This window comes from Beta vulgaris, chromosome 4 (assembly GCF_026745355.1).
Source record: "Beta vulgaris subsp. vulgaris cultivar EL10 chromosome 4, EL10.2, whole genome shotgun sequence".
NCBI classification, from domain to species: domain Eukaryota; kingdom Viridiplantae; phylum Streptophyta; class Magnoliopsida; order Caryophyllales; family Amaranthaceae; genus Beta; species Beta vulgaris.
Window position 1 is genome coordinate 38,707,916 of NC_079205.1, and position 18,779 is coordinate 38,726,694.

An 18,779-nucleotide genomic window follows, 5' to 3' on the forward strand; every position below is an offset into this window, starting at 1 on the left:
AATATGACTTATCAGCGAGTAAGAAGGTTTCCTTTGCGAATAAGGAGGAAAGCATGAAGTTCAGATCCCACCTATCAAATACACAAGGACTTAGTGGTTTGCTTGGTCCAGATTCCATCCCCTTATCATAATAATCATCCACAACTTTGAACAACCTGAAGTTGTTGGAGTCATTCTCAACAAAGATATCATGATCTTTCTCCTTCCTAATATTCACACCAACAAAAGGTGTTTTAGGAGCAGCAACCCCCTCCAAAACTTTCTCCTTTCCCTTTTTGGTGCGAACTTTCTCGCTCCATCTCTTCTTCTTTTCAGGCTATGGTTCATGACTCCTCAGGTTACATACAATAACTCGTCTTGTTCCAAGATTAGGAACCTTAGATTCAGATCCAACACCCCTTTTCTTCCCACCCTTCATCATCGGAGCCTAAAACACTTCCTGAAGCACCTCAACACCCCCCTCCCTTTCAAACCCAGCAACACCATCCCTAGATTCACTTACCAAATCAATAACAGGACTATCAAGAGAATCAACATAAACTTCCTAAACATTAAAATCCAAATCCACAACTTCTTGAACATCCACAACCACCTCTTGATTTTCGGGTGGTGGTTGTTGATCATGAAATTGCAAAGCCTAACGAATCATTTGGCGTTCAATATCCTCAAAACCATCACAATCCTAAACGACTTTTTGTAAAGCGTTCAAAGCGTAGGGTTTTAGAATCGTCGCAACTTCCCTAATTTTCAAGAACCGCTTAATCCATATAGATTGATGTTGGAAGGACTCAATCATATGGAGAATGAATTCGAACTCAGCAGGATCATTAGTTTCAAACATTAATTTATGCGTTTTATTTATTTGCTAGAAAAGAAAGTTGACCTTACCTAAATCGGCCCGATCGGAACCGATACGATGTTGACCAAACTCATCTAACCCCTACCCGCGCTCGTCACGAAATTTCATGGACCGGTCACAAACATGCTCGACCTGACCCGAATGCGTCTAGAACAGAAGGTTGATGTGAATTTTACTGATCGATATCCGACTTGTATGAGCCGTTTGCCACCTATTATTAGATCTTGGTATTGAGAATAACAAGGTTTATTTTGATGTGGACTATCTAGAATTTCAAATAAAAATTTATGATTTTTCCAAATACCCCATTAGATAAATTAAAGACACCTTTTATCCCAAACTATAAAACTAGGAATTTTACTACGTACAACAGACACCACGTAACAATATAAATTACAACTTTATCACAACTTCCAAAAATATGGTTTTTTTTGAGAATTAATGGAAAATCAAAATAACTTATAAAATATTTTAATAAATCGAACATAATTAAATTGTACCACATAAGATTTACAACCATTATAAAATATTATGTTTCCAAACATAACCCAATTCGAAAAGCATGAATCTATTATTAACCAATATGAACTATGCACCTCGTAGTGTACACCTATTCGTAGTTTCACACACTTGCGTTGACCTTATTTTTGGCATTGCCAACATAAATCAAAGATATCAAAACATAGACTACAACTCCCAACACACACACACACTCCCCTCCCCCATCCCCCCTAACAAATCCAGATCAAATAGACTGTTGTTAATTTGAGCCCACCAAAAAAACAACTCACATAACACCTCCACCTCTCCTCAATCCTCCCTATAAATTCTCCCCACAATTTCATTTCCCTCATTCTATCCAAATCCAATCCTTATTTTTCCTCAGATCCCCATTTTCTCTCTCCTAAGTCCTACCCATGGACGAGGAAAAGGCGGAGATTGCGGCATCGCACCACCGCCACCCCCGGCGCGACACTTTATCGACCGACACCGATTTATCGGCGTCTGTCGAGAAAGTATTCTCTAGCAAACCAGTTCTTCCATGGAAGCAACAGCTTACGGTTCGGGCTTTCGTAGTCAGCTTCATTCTCAGCATACTTTTCACTTTCATCGTTATGAAACTTAATTTGACTACTGGTGTTATTCCGTCGCTTAATGTTTCTGCCGGATTGTTGGGGTATTTCTTTGTTAAAGTTTGGACTAAATTTCTTGAGAAATTTGGGGTTTTAAAGCAGCCTTTTACTCGCCAAGAGAATACTGTTATTCAAACATGTGTCGTTGCCGCTTCTGGGATTGCGTTTTCCGGTCAGTTCACTTTTCTTTTTTTTATTGTTTTGGTAGTACTCTGTGTTTCACTCTTTTTTGGACTGTTTTTAATTTGTTAATAATATTAGTTGATACTCGAGAATAAAAGCATATACTAAATGATTAGGGTGATTCTTTGATGATGTGAGTGACTTATTATTTTACTGTCCAACGCTTATTATGGTCCTTTTAATAAAATTACTAATACTAATGTACAAGGTAGTAGTTCTTCAGTCTCATGATATCATGTTTGTTTATTTTTACACGGTCTTCAAAAATATAATTTTAATTTTTAATATTTTTCATTTCGTATTAATATATAAAAAGTTGATATTATAAAAGTACACGTAGACGAATCTAACAAAATTATATGTGAGTATGTTTTTTTTTTTATATAATAATGAGAATGTTTGGTTAAAGTTATTAAAGTTCGACTTATAAAAAATGAAATAGACACTATATTACAAGACCAAGAGAGTAATTTATTAATATCATATGTAAATGGTACAATTTCATTTTTTAATTGTTAAAAAAGTATCAAACAGTTTTTCTCACTTTCCCCTCAAATTTTTTTTTTTAAAAAAATAAAAGAACTTAAAATAGAGAAAAAAGTATCAATCAGAAAAAGTGACTACAGTCGTGTTTCTTTGGGCTATGGGGCGGCCAGGGTTGCTTGCCGGTGGTGGTTGTGGTGGCAGACAGCAAGGCAGTGGTGGTGGTTGACTGCTAGTCGGATGAGGGGGGTGGTGGTGGTTTGGGGATTAATTTAGTCAGAGGAGAGAAATTTATGGTTTGAGGTCTATTGAAAGAATTAAACCACAGGAATTAGCTACAATTACTGCCCAACAATTGGTGAAATAAAAAACTTGAGTCCCCAATTGGTGAAAAACACCAAAATTTGGGGATCTTTATGCTTAACTCACTATTTACTACTTTGTAATAGACTCGCACACATATTATATAATGAATTCGGTGCCAAATTGAAATTATCATGATTTATGTGACTAGTTGTAATTAATTTACTAGTATTTTTGTCCCGTGTCATGTCTGGAGGAGTATAATTATCAAATTTATTATTATTTGTAAATTTCATAATTGATTTTATTGGCTCTCCTTAATTTTCAGTCAAGTGTAAAAATGGAAAATTAATATTTTGCACGATAAGTTATTTCAAAAAAAAACTTCAAAGGAATTATGGATAAAATAAAAATGTGAATGGAATTGGGGTGAAAGAATATTACTATATCAATAAAAGTGTTAGATATGATAAATCTTGTCTATATTTTACTTTGAAACATTAATATTAAAATTATAGTGAATTGGTGGTTCATTTCTCATATTTGATTTCAAAGGTCATGTGTTCGATTCTTATTAGCTATATATTGTTAATATTATTAAATGAGATTATAAACATGTTTATTAGCAAATATATTGGAGAGAGTACCATGTGACATATTTTAGGGGTGTAATTTGCGACATTGCCTTAGTGTTGGGTGTGGTTGATAGTTAGTATTGTATCGGACGGTAGTAGAGTAAATTTTTGCCGCTCTTCAAGAGATCAGTTTGAATTTTGCCCGTTACAGAAATAATCAGTTACAGGTGAACAACCAAAATCAAAATTTGATTATATTATTTTAAAAATTATTTTGTTATGTAAAAACAATCTATCATGAATTAAGTCATGTTCGACTAAACAGTACACGTGAGGTTTGGCTAAAGTTATCAGTGACTAATGAGGTGCTGGATTATTATTATTTTGTTTGATTAATTTATTGATGGAACAGTTACTATTGTTTTCTTCAAGCTTAAAAAGTTTACTAAAAGAAAAAGAAAAAGGGCAAACTAATTTACTGGAAAAGTAAAGTACAGATAATGTTATATGAATCTTAAGCTACTTGATTCGTCATTATGGAGTATCAAACGGTGGAGTTGAGGTGGACCAGAGTGAAACTTAATATATTACCTCAGTTTTGTTTTAAATGAATCGGTGGATAAAAAAACACTATTAAAAAAACATAATTTAATAAAGTTTTATTAAATTCATCTCAATACATATTATTAAATTATTATTTTTTTATATTTTTTTGATTACGTATAAAAGTAATTGTTTTATTTAAAACAAAATAGAAAAAGTATTAATTTTCTTGAGGCATGCTTTAGTGGCCCCCTTGCGGCTTTGCTCCTTGGCTCATTCTATTTTGTTTGGGGTTGGAAATGAGGGCCCACATATACACATAATGACGTCATGCTTTTTTATTAAAGTTTTCTACGTGGTATCGTATTAGAGTATGTACAGTGATTCAGAATTCAACCACTAACTCTTCGCCCTTTTTCATCTATTCTCGTTTTGCAGACTACTCTCAAAAACTATATTTATTAATATTCAATAACAATGATTAATTTTGAATGCTCATATTTAATTTCACAAAATTTTAAGAAATAGTATATTTTGTATATGAAATATATCCAATATTAGATTTATTTTATAGATAATGAAAAATTATAATTGTTGGAATAATAATAATTATTACCATCTTTTTTTAATTATTCTAAAAAAAATCATAAAATGGTTGCAGGAAGAAAATAAAACTTAAGTAATTGAAATGGTATGTTTTGATTTTGTTGGTTCTGCCACATGGAAGAGTCATCTCTCCTTCGATCCAAATGATATACTTCCTCCGTTTCTAAATAAGTGCAACATTTCTTGTTTTCACGTTTGCCAATGCATTATTTTAACCATTAATATCTTCAATTATCAATAAGTAAAAATTATAAAAAGTTGATATTAAAAAAATTCACATTTAAACGAATCCAACAAGATCCCACATGACTATGTTTTTCCTAAAATGTAAATCACCAAAGCTAATCAAAGTTTAAACTGTGAATAGTAAACACTATACAAATGTTGCACTTATTTAGAAACGGAGGAAGTAGTTTTCAAGAGACACTTTCCGAGGTGTTTTGATAGAGAGACACCCAAAAACCCTATTGTTGAGTAAGATATCCTATTATACATCTTTTTATAATTTGATAAATGCATCGCCTACATTTGAATCTAGTTACATTATATTCTAACCTCTTTGTTCGAATTTCATAGTGTACTCCTTAAATGTTACTTTTTTTGTGCGTGTTTTCCACCGTTAATTGACTGTTATCAATTCTATAATAGAGTAGTCCATTGTTAGAAACTGTAAATGAAATAAAAAAAACATTTAGTTAACTGCGGAGATATTGTACATTTTAAAAAGTGAATTTTGAGATTACTATGTGAAATTAAGAAGTTGTAGTGGATAATGTAGGAATTGAAAAAATACAAGGATATGATGTTTGTTCAAAATCCTGTTTCTTTCTTTTAATGGAACCTCACGAGTTCATTCGTTACATAGAATATTTTTGCTTTGACAGATTATCCAATTCATAAGTTTGAGAATTGACGTCATAACTTTATAATTATCTATGGTGCATTTGTTCAATTAAAATGTTTCATATCTAAACGAAATTAGCATGAAAATCCACCGTGAAACATATTCAAGAAAATCCATGTAATAATGTTATACTTGAGGACTTTGGAGAAAATATACGGTCAAAACTCAAAAGTTGTCATCTTTGACATAAGGAAATAGGTTGTACAACTTTATGAAAAGGAAGGCAGTACAAGTCTAGACCGCTTCAAAAAAAAAAAAAAAAAAAAAAAAAAAAAAAAAGGCAGTACAAGTCTAGATTTTTTTATAATGTTTTTAGAGTCGTACTACAATTAGTTTGGTCCAGAAAAATTAGTGAGACTTGTCCATTACATGACACAGACGAATCTAATTTTGGATGGTTTTCTGGGATACTATGAAAGTCAAGGGACTGTTTGTTCTTTGTTTTACTTTTTTTTTTTTTGAAAACTAAAAAAAAGGAAATATGTAAAGTAATTTTCAGTTTTTTTTGTTGTCAATTTAAAATATAAGCAAGATTAGAAGTATTGTGATTCTTTTAGAGCTCATCATGTAACTTATTTCATAGGACATTTAAAATTTTAAAACCAATAACTAAAACCAGCAAAGATGCCTAATGGGTCGTTTTAAAGCATTGAAATAAGAGTGCTGCTGTTTTGCAAAACAATTAAGTTAGTGGGTCCCACCAGGTTTAGATTTGGACTTAGCAGTATGAGATTAAAGTAGTGGACCATAGTTTATGGAAAAAATTGAATAGTAAGACTAAGTGACTAAGCATACTGATGTAGATAGATAGAATATGATCTTAAGTGTAAGGTATTATCTCTACTAGATTTTACTAAGCTAGATGGCTTCCATTGAATAATAAGACTATAAGGGGTTGTTTGGTTCAATATATGAAATGGAAAGAGAATGGATACAAATAGAGGAGGGGAATGGTAACAAAATGATTACCTTTATTGAGTGTTTGGTTCAAGCCAAATAATGGAAATAAAAGGTAATCATTACCTTCAAGTAATAGATTTTGTTACTTGAGGGGGAGGGGAAGGTAACCAATTGGGGGAATCCATTACCATCAAGTAATGGTAAGGGATTGATGTGGGGTTGAACCAAACAAGAAGAAAGAGAATCGGTAATTGATAATCAGTAATTGATTCCGTTTCTTAAAACCCAAAAATAATGAACCAAATGACCCCTAAGACTTCTGTTATTGAACCATAGTTTATGGAAAAAATTGAATAGTAAGACTAAGCGATTCATCACAGTAATGTAGACAGAATATGATCTTAGGTCTAAGGTATTATCTCTACTAGATTTTACTAAGCTAGATGGTTTTCATTGAATAATAAGACTATAAGACTTCTGTTGGTATGCAAAACAATTAAGCTAGATGGTTTTCATTGAATAAAGTTTAGATTTGGACTTAGCAATATGACATTAAAGCAATGTGGACCAAAGTTTATGAAAAAAAAATGAATAATATTTTTCTTAAATTAGTACCACATCTTAGCAAGGAAGAGAAATGCAGGCAAATTTCTGTTTAAAAACGTATGACATCTATTTTTGAGGTCCACATCCAAATGTTTCTTAGTTCTTTGATTAGTATAAAATTCCTTTGTTTTTCTAGTTTTACCTATACTTTACACGTTGTCAATGTATAACTTCGAGCATTACTATCTTGAATTATGCATAAATAATGATTGTAAAAAGTGGATATATTAAAAATTATATATTTGACAATTCAATAAGATTTCAAATGACTATATATTTCCTTATGTATAAATAATACACGATGGTCGATGGTGGAAGTGAATTATATAGAGGCTTATCTAGTTTGTTGAGGTCTCAGGGCCAGGACCCAACCCTCAGAACAGGCCCTTACATGGTTGGCATTATTTTATTATCTGAAGGCCTGGAGCGGGCCTATAGAGGGGTTTCTTTTTTGTTTGCTTAGTTTATATACTTATCTGTCATGCACATGCTAATCAATATTTATTGTTACTCAACTCAAACCTCTGTCAAAGAATCATACTATTAATTACTAGTGGTCTGGAATAATATTGTGGCTTCCGGTCTTGTTGGATCAGTTGTTACTCGCTAATTTCAGTCTAGATCTTTTATCATCTGTGAGTCAGTGGCATTGAGAGTTTAGATACTCACGTAATTGAATATGCAAGCAAACTATGATAATCAGTGGTGGATCCATCACATTGTTCATATAAACCAGTGCACAGCAATGAAGCAATATGATTTTATTGACAATCAATCCTTAGCAAAATACAGTATGTTCTATAGTTTAAGAAACACTACCATTCAGAAAATTTCATTGGTTATTACCAAATTGGCCAATGATAAGGTTTTTTAGTTTGTATATCCATGTCATGACGACACTCTACCTTATGCAGAAATAGGAGATTAGATAGAGATCAAATTTCCCCTCTTTATTCAACATGACTTGTATATGTGTTAGAACTTCGTCTTCTTTTTTTTCTTTCTGTTTCTGATTACACAATAAGTTAGACTCTTGAACTTGTATTCTTTTCCGACCAAGCTGCTATTGAGTTCACCTTAAAATAGTATATTATGTAAAATTAAGTTTAGCAAAAAACACTTTGAGTTAAGTTAAAATCAATAATCTACAAACAAAAGTAATGGAGAATGAATTCAGTAAAAAGAAGTTCAGTTCAATATGAAAAAGTTCAGATCATTAGAGATAAGTTTAGTTCAGTAAAAATCTGGTGAAGTCAATAAAAGGATGCGCCTGCGTGCCCAATTACCCGTGCTTTTATATGGATCCACGTTTGATGGTACTATCAAGAAATTTGTCTTGACTTGAATTGATAATTGACTTCACAAAAATTATAAACAAAAACAAAATTATGAACAAGAAGGCTTAAAGTTTGCTGTTAACAAAACTAGGCACCAATTGGTTCGACGGAAAACAATCCGCAATACTATGTCTTCCGTCTCCATTTTTGTTTGACTTTTGATGTCCATTTTCTATGCTGCATTGTGTTTCTGAACGACTCCTTTTTATGCAACAGGAGGTTTTGGCAGTTACATTCTTGGCATGAGTGAAAGAATTGCCAAGCAGGCAGACAGAGGCTATCAACACGACTCCAAGAACCCGCATCTTGGATGGCTAATTGGATTCCTATTTGTTGTTAGCTTTCTTGGTTTATTTTCGGTTGTCCCTCTCCGTAAGGTTTGTACATTCTGTTCGTCAAAATACATATCTCTGTACAACATCAGCTGTTTTCTTGCAATTTTCCTATAATAGATGCTATTCCAATTCAATCTTCCAAGTTAGAAGGCCCTGTTGTGCTTGAAATGTTAATAGTTCAAACGCCATCTTTGATCTTAGTTTTTCCAAATGGAGATCATTTATATTTACTTCTTGGCTTGTATTGCGGCTTGAGTGTCAGTCGGAGTCTTGGGTCATTGTGTTCATTGCTGCTTCTGTTGGACCTGAAATACTGCGCATTATTGCCTTTTTCAGTTACCTTATTATAGCCTTTCTGTTTTGGGTAGCAAAACCAATCAATGTCACTAGAAATGACATCTCTCTTATTAGCAGAGATGGCAAACTATTAATATTCTTTAATTACTTATATGTTGCAGATTATGGTTATCGACTTCAAACTTACATATCCTAGTGGGACTGCTACTGCCTACCTTATCAACAGCTTTCATACTCCAAAAGGTGCTATCTTAGCCAAGTAAGGCTTAGAACATCGTTCATTTATCAAACTTGCCTCTTTGCTAACGTGCAGCAAGGTAATCATCTTAACTCAATTTTTTGATCCTACTCTTTAATTGCAGGAAGCAGGTGGAGGCATTAGGCAAGTTTTTCTCATTCAGCTTTTTGTGGGGCTTCTTTCAGTGGTTCTTCACAGGAGGAACGGACTGCGGATTTGTAGCTTTTCCAACTTTTGGTCTGAAAGCCTATGACAACAAGTATGAACTTGAAAGCAGTATTTCTTTTCTGACCCTTGGGTCAATTAATGTATTGATAAGTGATAAGTATAGTTTGACTTTTTGTGCAAATCTTTCATCTACTTATAATTGAATTTATAATGGAAGATGTTATTAATGAATAACTATGTGATCTGAGTAGTGGCTTTAGCAGATATATACTGATTGGCAGGTTAAATTAATCTTTTCAGCTCTCGAACGAAAAGTCATATTTGCAAGAGCTATTTAGTTCTGACATCTGCTCGTTTTTATTTTTTGGCGGACACAATTGCAGGTTTTACTTTGATTTCTCAGCTCTTTATGTAGGTGTGGGTATGATATGCCCGTATCTTATCAATATATCTTTGCTACTTGGAGCTATTTTATCATGGGGTATCATGTGGCCCCTTATAGAGACAAGGAAGGGTCACTGGTTTGATGCAAGCCTTACCAATACTGTTCACGGTTTGCAAGGTTACCAGGTAGCTTCTTGCATTAGTTTTTTATTGAGTTGTGATCTCAAAGAATAATGCACATGGATATTTATTTCTCTAATTTCTTGTAGATATTTGTAGCCATAGCCATCATCCTTGGTGATGGACTCTACAACTTTGTTAAAGTATTTGGGCACACAATTTTCGGTTTGTACAAGCAATTTCAGACAAAGGATTCAGGTGCTATTCTTCCTTCTGATGAACACCCAAACCCTGAAGTCTCTGCATCACAATCATTTGATGAACAACGAAGAACTCATTATTTTCTCAAGGACCGAATTCCAACCTGGTTTGCAGCAAGTGGCTATGTTATCATCGCTGTCATATCAATCATCACACTTCCTCACATCTTTCATAGTCTTAAGTGGTACCATGTCCTAGTCATGTATGTTATTGCACCAATGTTGGCGTTCTGCAATGCCTATGGATGTGGGCTCACTGACTGGTCCCTGGCATCAACTTATGGAAAACTAGCAATCTTTGTCATTGGTGCTTGGGCCGGTGCTTCTCATGGTGGAGTTGTTGCTGGACTAGCAGCCTGTGGGGTCTTGATGAACATTGTTTCTACAGCATCTGATCTTTCTCAAGACTTTAAAACAGGTTATATGACACTAGCCTCTCCCAGGTCTATGTTTGTAAGCCAAATAATAGGGACGGCAATGGGTTGTGTTATCTCTCCATGCGTCTTCTGGCTTTTTTACAATGCCTTTCCTGATTTGGGTGAGCCAACATCACAATATAAGGCACCATATGCTTCCATCTACCACAACATGGCCGTTCTTGGGGTTCAGGGTTTCGGCTCATTGCCCAAAAATTGCCTCAAATTATGCCTAATATTTTTTATTGGAGCTATGGCTATTAATGGGATGAGAGACCTGTTGGGGAAGAAATGGGCAAGATTTATACCGATTCCAATGGCTATGGCTATACCTTTCTACATTGGAGGTTACTTTGCCATTGACATGTGTGTTGGAAGCTTGATACTTTTCTTGTGGCAGCACAGTAATAGAGCTAATGCGGATGCATTTGGACCTGCAGTTGCTTCTGGGTTGATCTGTGGGGATGGAATATGGACTTTGCCGAGTTCTGTACTTGCATTGGTTGGTGTTCATCCACCCCTCTGCCTGCAGGTTGTTCGTAGGTTAAAAAATTGATGATTTCTTCAGTAACCAGAAAGTCTTCATCGGTGCAAAAGTGTTATTGTAATTTACATGCCTAGTTATACAACTTGTAGATTCTTGTAAGCTATTTCAAATCTGAATATTATTGATGTTAGACTTTATTTGTAGCTCAGTGTTAAAACAACAGCCATATATACAGTAAAATCTCTTTGAAAGTATCATATACATGTTCTCCATGTACATCTTACACCCTGTATTACATTGAAGCGAAGGCACTCTTCTTGCTCTACATAAACTGTTAAGGTGTATGAAATTTAAGCACCAATCAGTTCAAGGAAAGAAGTCTTTGGATTGTTCACAGAAATATCGACAAATTTAGATAGGATAACCATAAATTCATCTCCCGTAAGTGTTTCTCTTTCCAGCAAAATATCTACAAGCTTATCAATTGCATCTCTGTGATTTCTGCATTTATGTCCTCCTAGCTTCTCTGACATTGAATTCCTTGCCAACACCCTTAGTACCAAAATCACTTTGTTGAGTTACTGGATCCATCAAAGCACGCAGCCTAATATCTGACATTCCAAACATCATTAATTACCATCTAATATGCGTGGAAAATTTGACAAGATTAGTCAATTTGAAGATTTTTATTGAATGGTCTTACTAGTTGTGATTTTTGGTTCACCAAAGATGACTTCGTTTGCTGCTCGTCCCCTTAGCCCGCTCACTATCCTAGCAAACAACTGCTTCTTCGAGACCAGAGTTGGGTCATCATCAGGTAAAGATGGCCAACAGTGCGGGCCAATCCAGCCCATCCAACCCAGCCCACCTCGTGGGCCGTGTGGGTCGGGCTTGCAAAAAGCCCGGTCCAGCCCAGCTCGAACCGTGAAATTGGTGGGTGGGCCGTGGGCCAGATTTTTTGAGCCCAGCCTACTAAAGCCTGCTACTAAAACCGCCCAGCTCAGACCACGAAACTGGTCCAGCCCAACCCATGAACCGGACCAGCCCAGTCCAAGTTATTATTGAACCAAATTGTGTATATTTTAATCAAAAATGTATATATATTTTAATCAAATTGCATATATTATAATTCAATCAAATTTTAAAATAATGAATTATTCATTAATTTTAATAATTGTATATATTTTTATTCATTTTAAAGATTTTATATAACATAAAATGAATAATTTCAATGATTAAATATTTTTGAAAAAAAATATCTCATGCCGGCCCGCCAGCCTGGTCCAGCCCACTAGACCCACGAACCGTCAGAACCGCTTCCCGAACCGTAAAAACCGGTAACAGACCGGTGTGGGCCAAGATTTTTCATCCCACGGACCAGCCCACCCAACCCATGAATTTCACGGTTCGGTCCAGGGCCGTGAAATCTCAGCCTAGCCCGCTACGGCCCACGGTCTGACCCGCCCAGCCCGCACCAGTGGCCATCACTATCATCAGGCATGAACCATGTAAGATCACGAGTTTGACCTCTTGGTATTAGATTAACTTTCTGTACTGGATCATGCCTTGGAGTCAAAGTCCTCTAGGCAAAAACATCTCGATTCAGGTTAGCTCTTGGTATGCTCTGGAAGAATTTGACTCTCATACCGACTTTGCTTTATTTGCCCTATATCCAGTATCTTAACTTATCGAAATGTATTAGAACTTATATATGAACTTAGTTGTGAGTTGTACTTGGTAGCCTTATTCAAACTTGGTGGTACAAATCTAAACTTCTCCAAAACCTGCTCGTTTTAGCATATTGAAATTCTATAAAAGGCGTGAACATATTGGTGTTTAAGTAGAGTCTGTTACACCCTCCTGAAATGTCATTAAAGTTGAATTTGGAACTTGAGTTCAGTTTTGATGAAAATATATTTGATTTAACTTACGCGCACAAAGCATGTCCAATCTCATGGTAGGCCACTAGCATCTTGCTTTTTCCATCAGTCATTGTGGTCCCTTCTATTCCTATCAAAATGCGATCAATTGAGTCATCGATTTCCTGGATAGTAATTTTTTTCTCTGCCTCTTCGACCAGCAAGAATGGCTGCTTTGTTCATAAGATTGGCTAAATCAGCTCCACTGAATCCAGGAGTTCTCATGGCAATTACACTGAGTGAAACACTCTTATATAGTGTCTTGTTTGCACTGTGCACATTTAATATTTCTTCCCTTCCTTTTACATCTGGTAATCCAACTGTGACCTGTAAATAAATTCGTTTTAGAAGCAAGCCACATTAAGTAATTCAGCTTAAGGTAATTCTTCTAACATCTTATGAGAAACATGTTATCTCTTATTTTTCCAATTGAATTTCATTGCTTTCATTCAACCTAAAATAGATCTGCATGTCGAATCTTCCTGGTCTAAGCAATGCTTGATCAAGAATCTCAGGTTGATTTATGGCTGCAATGACAATGACTCCAGTATTCTCTGTAAAATCATCCATCTCAGTGAGCAACTGATTCAAAGTTTATCCTCTTTCATTGTTCCATCCACCAATGTATGTATCTCTTTGCCTCTCGACAACATCAATATCATCAATGAAAATCAAGCAAGGCGGATTTTCCTTCGCCTTGTTGAACATATCTTTGCCTCTCGAAGCTCCAATTCTAACAAACATCTCAATAAATTATGATCCTGAGAGAGAGAGAGAGAGAGAAGAAAGGCACCCCTGACTCTCTTGCTATTGCCTTTGCTAACAATTTCTTCCCTATTCCTGGCGGTCCAACCAACATTACTCCTTTAAGAATCTTTGCTCCTACTACAACAAACACCTCTGGGGTTTATAGGAACTTCACAATTTCTTCAATGTCTTGCTTTGCTTCATCAACTCCTGCTACATCCTTGAATGTTACTCTTGTGTTTCGTTCCATCTCAAACTTAGCTTTACTCCTGATTTACATAAATTACTACATACGATTTTAGCAATAATTAGCTAATATACTTATTTCGACTTTAAGGTAATAATTATGCATTATTAAACATTATTGAAATGTCAACTCCTGCTACATCCTTGAATGTTAATCCTGTGTTTGGATGATAGATGATAAATAACAAGAGAAACAAGAACGTAAGGTGAAGATGTGACATGATAGTCTGAGCTCCTTCCAAATTTAATTGTCTTATAACATGAAAATTGCCCAGTTGATAACCTGGTGATGCAAGTCCAAGGTTTAAAAGAAAAGCCCATACATTATTATATGAGGATTTAGATTTATTAGTGTTGATAGTAATAACTATAACAGCCATAATTCGGTCAATTTGGCTCATTTTGTGGACTTTAATAGGTCTATCAATAAGTTCACATTCTAAACTTATGGAAAAAGTGGTCAACACTTAATTTGGGCAAGGTTTACGCCCAAATTATGTTGGTGGACATGTCTTTGTGTGCTTATGTTGGTTGTAAGCCCAAGTTATGTTTGTGCCTCTTTTTATTTGCTTAAGCGTGTTTTGATTTCTGTTGTAATAAGGTAGAGCTAGGGTTTGTCTATGGTCTAAGGTAGGCATGTAATAGGAGTGTTTTAAACTCTTAATTTGTTGCTAAAAATGGCTCATTAATGAACCGTTACAAGGAGTGAATTAAGGAATGATTAGTGTCCTAAATCGTTACATTCTTGGACAGTTTTTTTAGGAGTTGTAGCTGATACTTTTAGATCCTTTCTTGGCTTGTATTTCCTATATATAGGGAGCTAGTAAGAAGTAATAAACAACTTTGTGGTTTGATAAAAAAAACCTTGTGTTTGTAGTTTATGCTTTGAGTTAGTCTTAAGTGTTGGCTAACCCTTATTACCTTGAGTGAGTCTTGAGTGATAAGCCTAGGGGATATTGAGTGAGTCTCATCTCTGGCCTATAACGCCAAAACATTGAGTGTGTTCTTTAATTTTGGCATCTATCCTTGTTTCGAGTGTTTCTCTTGTCAAAGTAAGTGTTCAATTGTCCCTAAGTTTAGAATCATCATCCAATCTTTTAGAAGGTGTTTTGAGACTTACACCATCTGGTATCAGAGCTTTGGCTAGATCTTGCAGAAAAATTGCGTTTTAGTGATAAAACAAAACGGCTAGAATACATCTAGTTTTTTATCTGACTTTGAAGGGTGATTTCTTGGCCTTCTGGAGTCCGAATTGGGTGATTCTTTTTTTGGTTATGCATAAATTTTTGTCTAGAATACTCACAGAATTTTTCAAACAAAGATTGCACAAATTGGGTGAATGTTAAAGATATTAAACTACGCACATTTTTCGCAATTGCGCAAGAATCACTAGTACAAAAAAGGCAATTTGCGTCGGATGTGAGGCGCCTATTTGCGTCGGACTGTGGTGCGACGCAGATGGCTACCCAGCCCAACACCAAGCTCAAAGGGTAATGTGCGTCGCACATTGCCTAGGGTGCGACGCAGATGAGTGATTTGCGTCGCACCTTGGGCTACGTGCGACACAAATTGCAATTATTTTTTTTAATTAAAAAAAACTTGGAATGGTACAACAATAGAGATACAACAACTCAAAAAATGGGAAGAGGAGCGTCAAGAATACTGCTGTGCTTTTCGAGTGCATTAATTTGTTAATCCAATCAAAAAATTAGGAGAGGTCGATGAAACGAACAAAAAAATTAAGAACTAAAAACAAAATCAAGAAGCGAACACATCGCGAAATTAGAAAAAATATGTATAAAATCAAGAACTAAAAATAATAAAGAAATTAAAAAAAAAGTGCAGATCTGAAAGAATATGAAATACAATGAAAAATTGAAGCAACAATCTGTTAATCCAATCAAAAAATACTCTAAAAACCCTAAAAATCCTAAAATTGAATCTCTCAACAACTAATGTAATACAACTAAAGATCCTAAAAACCTGAGAATGAGCGATGCATTCTTGTTAATCTTCGATGACGGGAGATCTAAAACCTTCTGGCTTCTCGATGGCGACCGCAACAGCACCAACAACAACAAACTCCGACATTATTCAATGCAACAGACGAAATTAGCGTGACGAGGAGAAAGAGATCGAAGCACGAACTCCGACGTATTTTCACTGCAAATTTTCAAAATTTTACTCAAAATCAATAACAATTATCACAAACAGAAATTAATCAACATTCAACTGATGAAGATAAAGAGAAAAGGAGAAGACACAATGGAGGGTGAGAATGAACGACTCAAAAATCAAAATCGAGTTGAAATCGCTGAAATTATGCTCAAATTATATGACGATTTTGCCGTTGAACAAAGGCGATTGTCTCCTGAAATCGCTGAAATTAAGGCTGATGTTCAATTAACTCAAGATGCTGTCAAAGGATTGCATTTTCTTTAGAATTTGGGAATGTTGAAAAGCGGCAAGGAGAGAGAGACGCAGTGAGAGAGAGGCGGGTTTTTAGGGTTTGAGGGTGAGAGAAAGGCGCAGTGAGAGAGAGAAGAGAGAGGCGGGTTTTTAGGGTTTGAGGGTGAGAGAGAGGCGTAGTGAGAGAGAGAAGAGAGAGGCGCATGTTTTAGGGTTTGAGATGAGAGAAAGGCGCGGTGTTTAAGTAAATAAGTGAGTTGGGCCGCGAATTTGCGTCGTATGGGCCATGAGGTCCGACGCCATTTAGGCTTTTGCAACGCACTAAAATACCATGCGACGCAGATAGTAAAAGACGATTTACGTCATATTCGCCACGTGGTCCGACGCAAATTGGGATTTTGCAAAGCACTTTTGTTGCATGCGACGCAGATAGCTCATCTTGGTGCTCATTTACCCATGATGTGCGTCGCACTCTTCTTCAGGTGCGACGCAAGTAACATTTTTGCGTCGTTTCCGTTTATGTGCGACGCAAATGGGGCGACGCAAATCGTCCTTTTTCTACTAGTGAATGAAGCTAATCCTGTATACAAAACTTTAATCGAAGATTATTCCTTCATCTGGAAAGCTTTTCAAGGGTTTTTTTATTCCACTTGAGATTTCCTGAATTTTCATAATTTTTAAGCATTTGAGAGTCTCAAGGCCATTTGAAGTTTCATTATGTTGTTTAAAGTTACAGGCAGTTCATCATTGTAACTGTAATAGTCTAGCAAAATAGTGAAAAAAATCATGGATGGTGATGAAATTGCTAAGATGTTACATTATAACTCAAAATTTAGAGAACTTGGATGAAAAATTAGTGGAAAACGAAGAGAGAGGAATAAAGAAAGTATATGGGAAGATATTTTCTTTGAAACTAGGAAGGTTGAAGGTGCAAGATGTTCAAAATGCCATGGTCATGGGCATACATACCATTCCTGTCCTAATAAGTTTTATGTGTCTATGGATAGTTATCAAAATTTTAAAGATGAAGACGAAAGAAATACGGTAATTGCTCATGCGCTTGAAACTAAAGTCATGAAAAAAGAAGTTATGAAAGAAGAAAATAAATTTGAAGTTGCTCTTGAAAAGAAAGAAATAATTCATGACTTTAAAGACGAACAACGGAATGATTTTTTTTTTTCATGAACTTGCTTTTAAAGGAACTTTGTTTCACAAGAGATCTCTTATCAACTCATATGATGTCATAAATTTTAACCCTTTTGAAGCCGACCAAGGTTCTAGTGATGGTGATGATGAAAGTATCACAAGTTCAAACATGGTTGCTTCAATGTATCCAACTAACGTGGAAAGTGAAGGTACTTTATCTTTACCATTGCTCACAAAAGTAGCTACAAAAGAAAGGGAGCAAAACAACACTACTCTTGTAATTTGTAATTCATATGAAAATCAAGTAGAATCAAACGGGGAGGGTTTGGTTGTGAATGAAAAACAAGAAAGGGGTACTTCTTGTGATAGCTCATCTCTCAATGAGTTATTAGGAGAATAACAAGATGAAAAAAATAAAAATAAGAGAGTGTTGATAGTTATAATTATAGCAACGATAATTTGGTCGATTTGGCTCATTTCGCAGATTTTAATAGGACTATCAATAAGTTCACATTCTGAACTTAAGGAGAAAGTGGTCAAACACTTAATTTGGACAAGGTCTACACCGAATTCAAGTGTTGCATTATTTGGGAAGTTGATTAAAAGGCCCAAGGAGTTGCTACAAGAAGGTGATGGATGTGTGTTACTGTTTTGACGTGATCGTGGACGTGTCTTTGTGCGCTTATGTTGGTTGTAAGGCTAAGTTATGTTTGGGCCTCGTTTTATTTACTTGAGTGTTTTAATTTAAGTTGTAATAAGGTAGAGCTAGGGTTTGTCTATAATCAAAGGTAGGCATGTAATAGGAGTGTTTTAAACTCTTAATTTGCTACTAAAAACTGCTCATTAATGAACCATTGCAAGGAGTAAATTAAGGAGTGACTAGTGTCCTAAAGCGTTACATTCTTGGACAGTTTTCATAGGAGTTGTAGCTAATGCTTTTACATTATTTCTTGGCTTGTATTTCCCATAAATAAGGAGCTAGTAAGAAGTATAGACAACTTTGTGATTTGATGAAAAAAACCTTGTGTTTATAGGATATGCTTTGAGTTTGTCTCAAGTGTAGGCTAACCCTTATTACTTTGAGTGAGTCTTGAGTGATAAGCCAGGGGAGATTGAGTGACTCCTATCTCTGGCCTAGAACCCCAAAACATTAAGTGTGTTCTTGAGTTTTGGCA

The 18,779-nt window shown here is 35.3% G+C and overlaps 1 protein-coding gene and 1 pseudogene across 1 annotated transcript; one reads left to right on the forward strand and one right to left on the reverse strand.

Moving 5' to 3' along the window:
- The first annotated feature begins 1,562 nt into the window (after nt 1-1,562).
- LOC104891227 (probable metal-nicotianamine transporter YSL7) lies at nt 1,563-11,394 on the forward strand. The gene is made up of 6 exons (XM_010676888.4): nt 1,563-2,164; nt 8,649-8,809; nt 9,226-9,323; nt 9,427-9,561; nt 9,854-10,040; nt 10,124-11,394. The coding sequence occupies exons 1-6, from the start codon at nt 1,777-1,779 to the stop codon at nt 11,204-11,206; spliced, it is 2,052 nt and encodes a 683-aa protein (XP_010675190.2). The 5' UTR covers nt 1,563-1,776; the 3' UTR covers nt 11,207-11,394.
- Nucleotides 11,120-13,833, reverse strand: LOC130591263 (ATP-dependent zinc metalloprotease FTSH 6, chloroplastic-like; annotated as a pseudogene).
- Nucleotides 13,834-18,779: the final 4,946 nt, after the last annotated feature.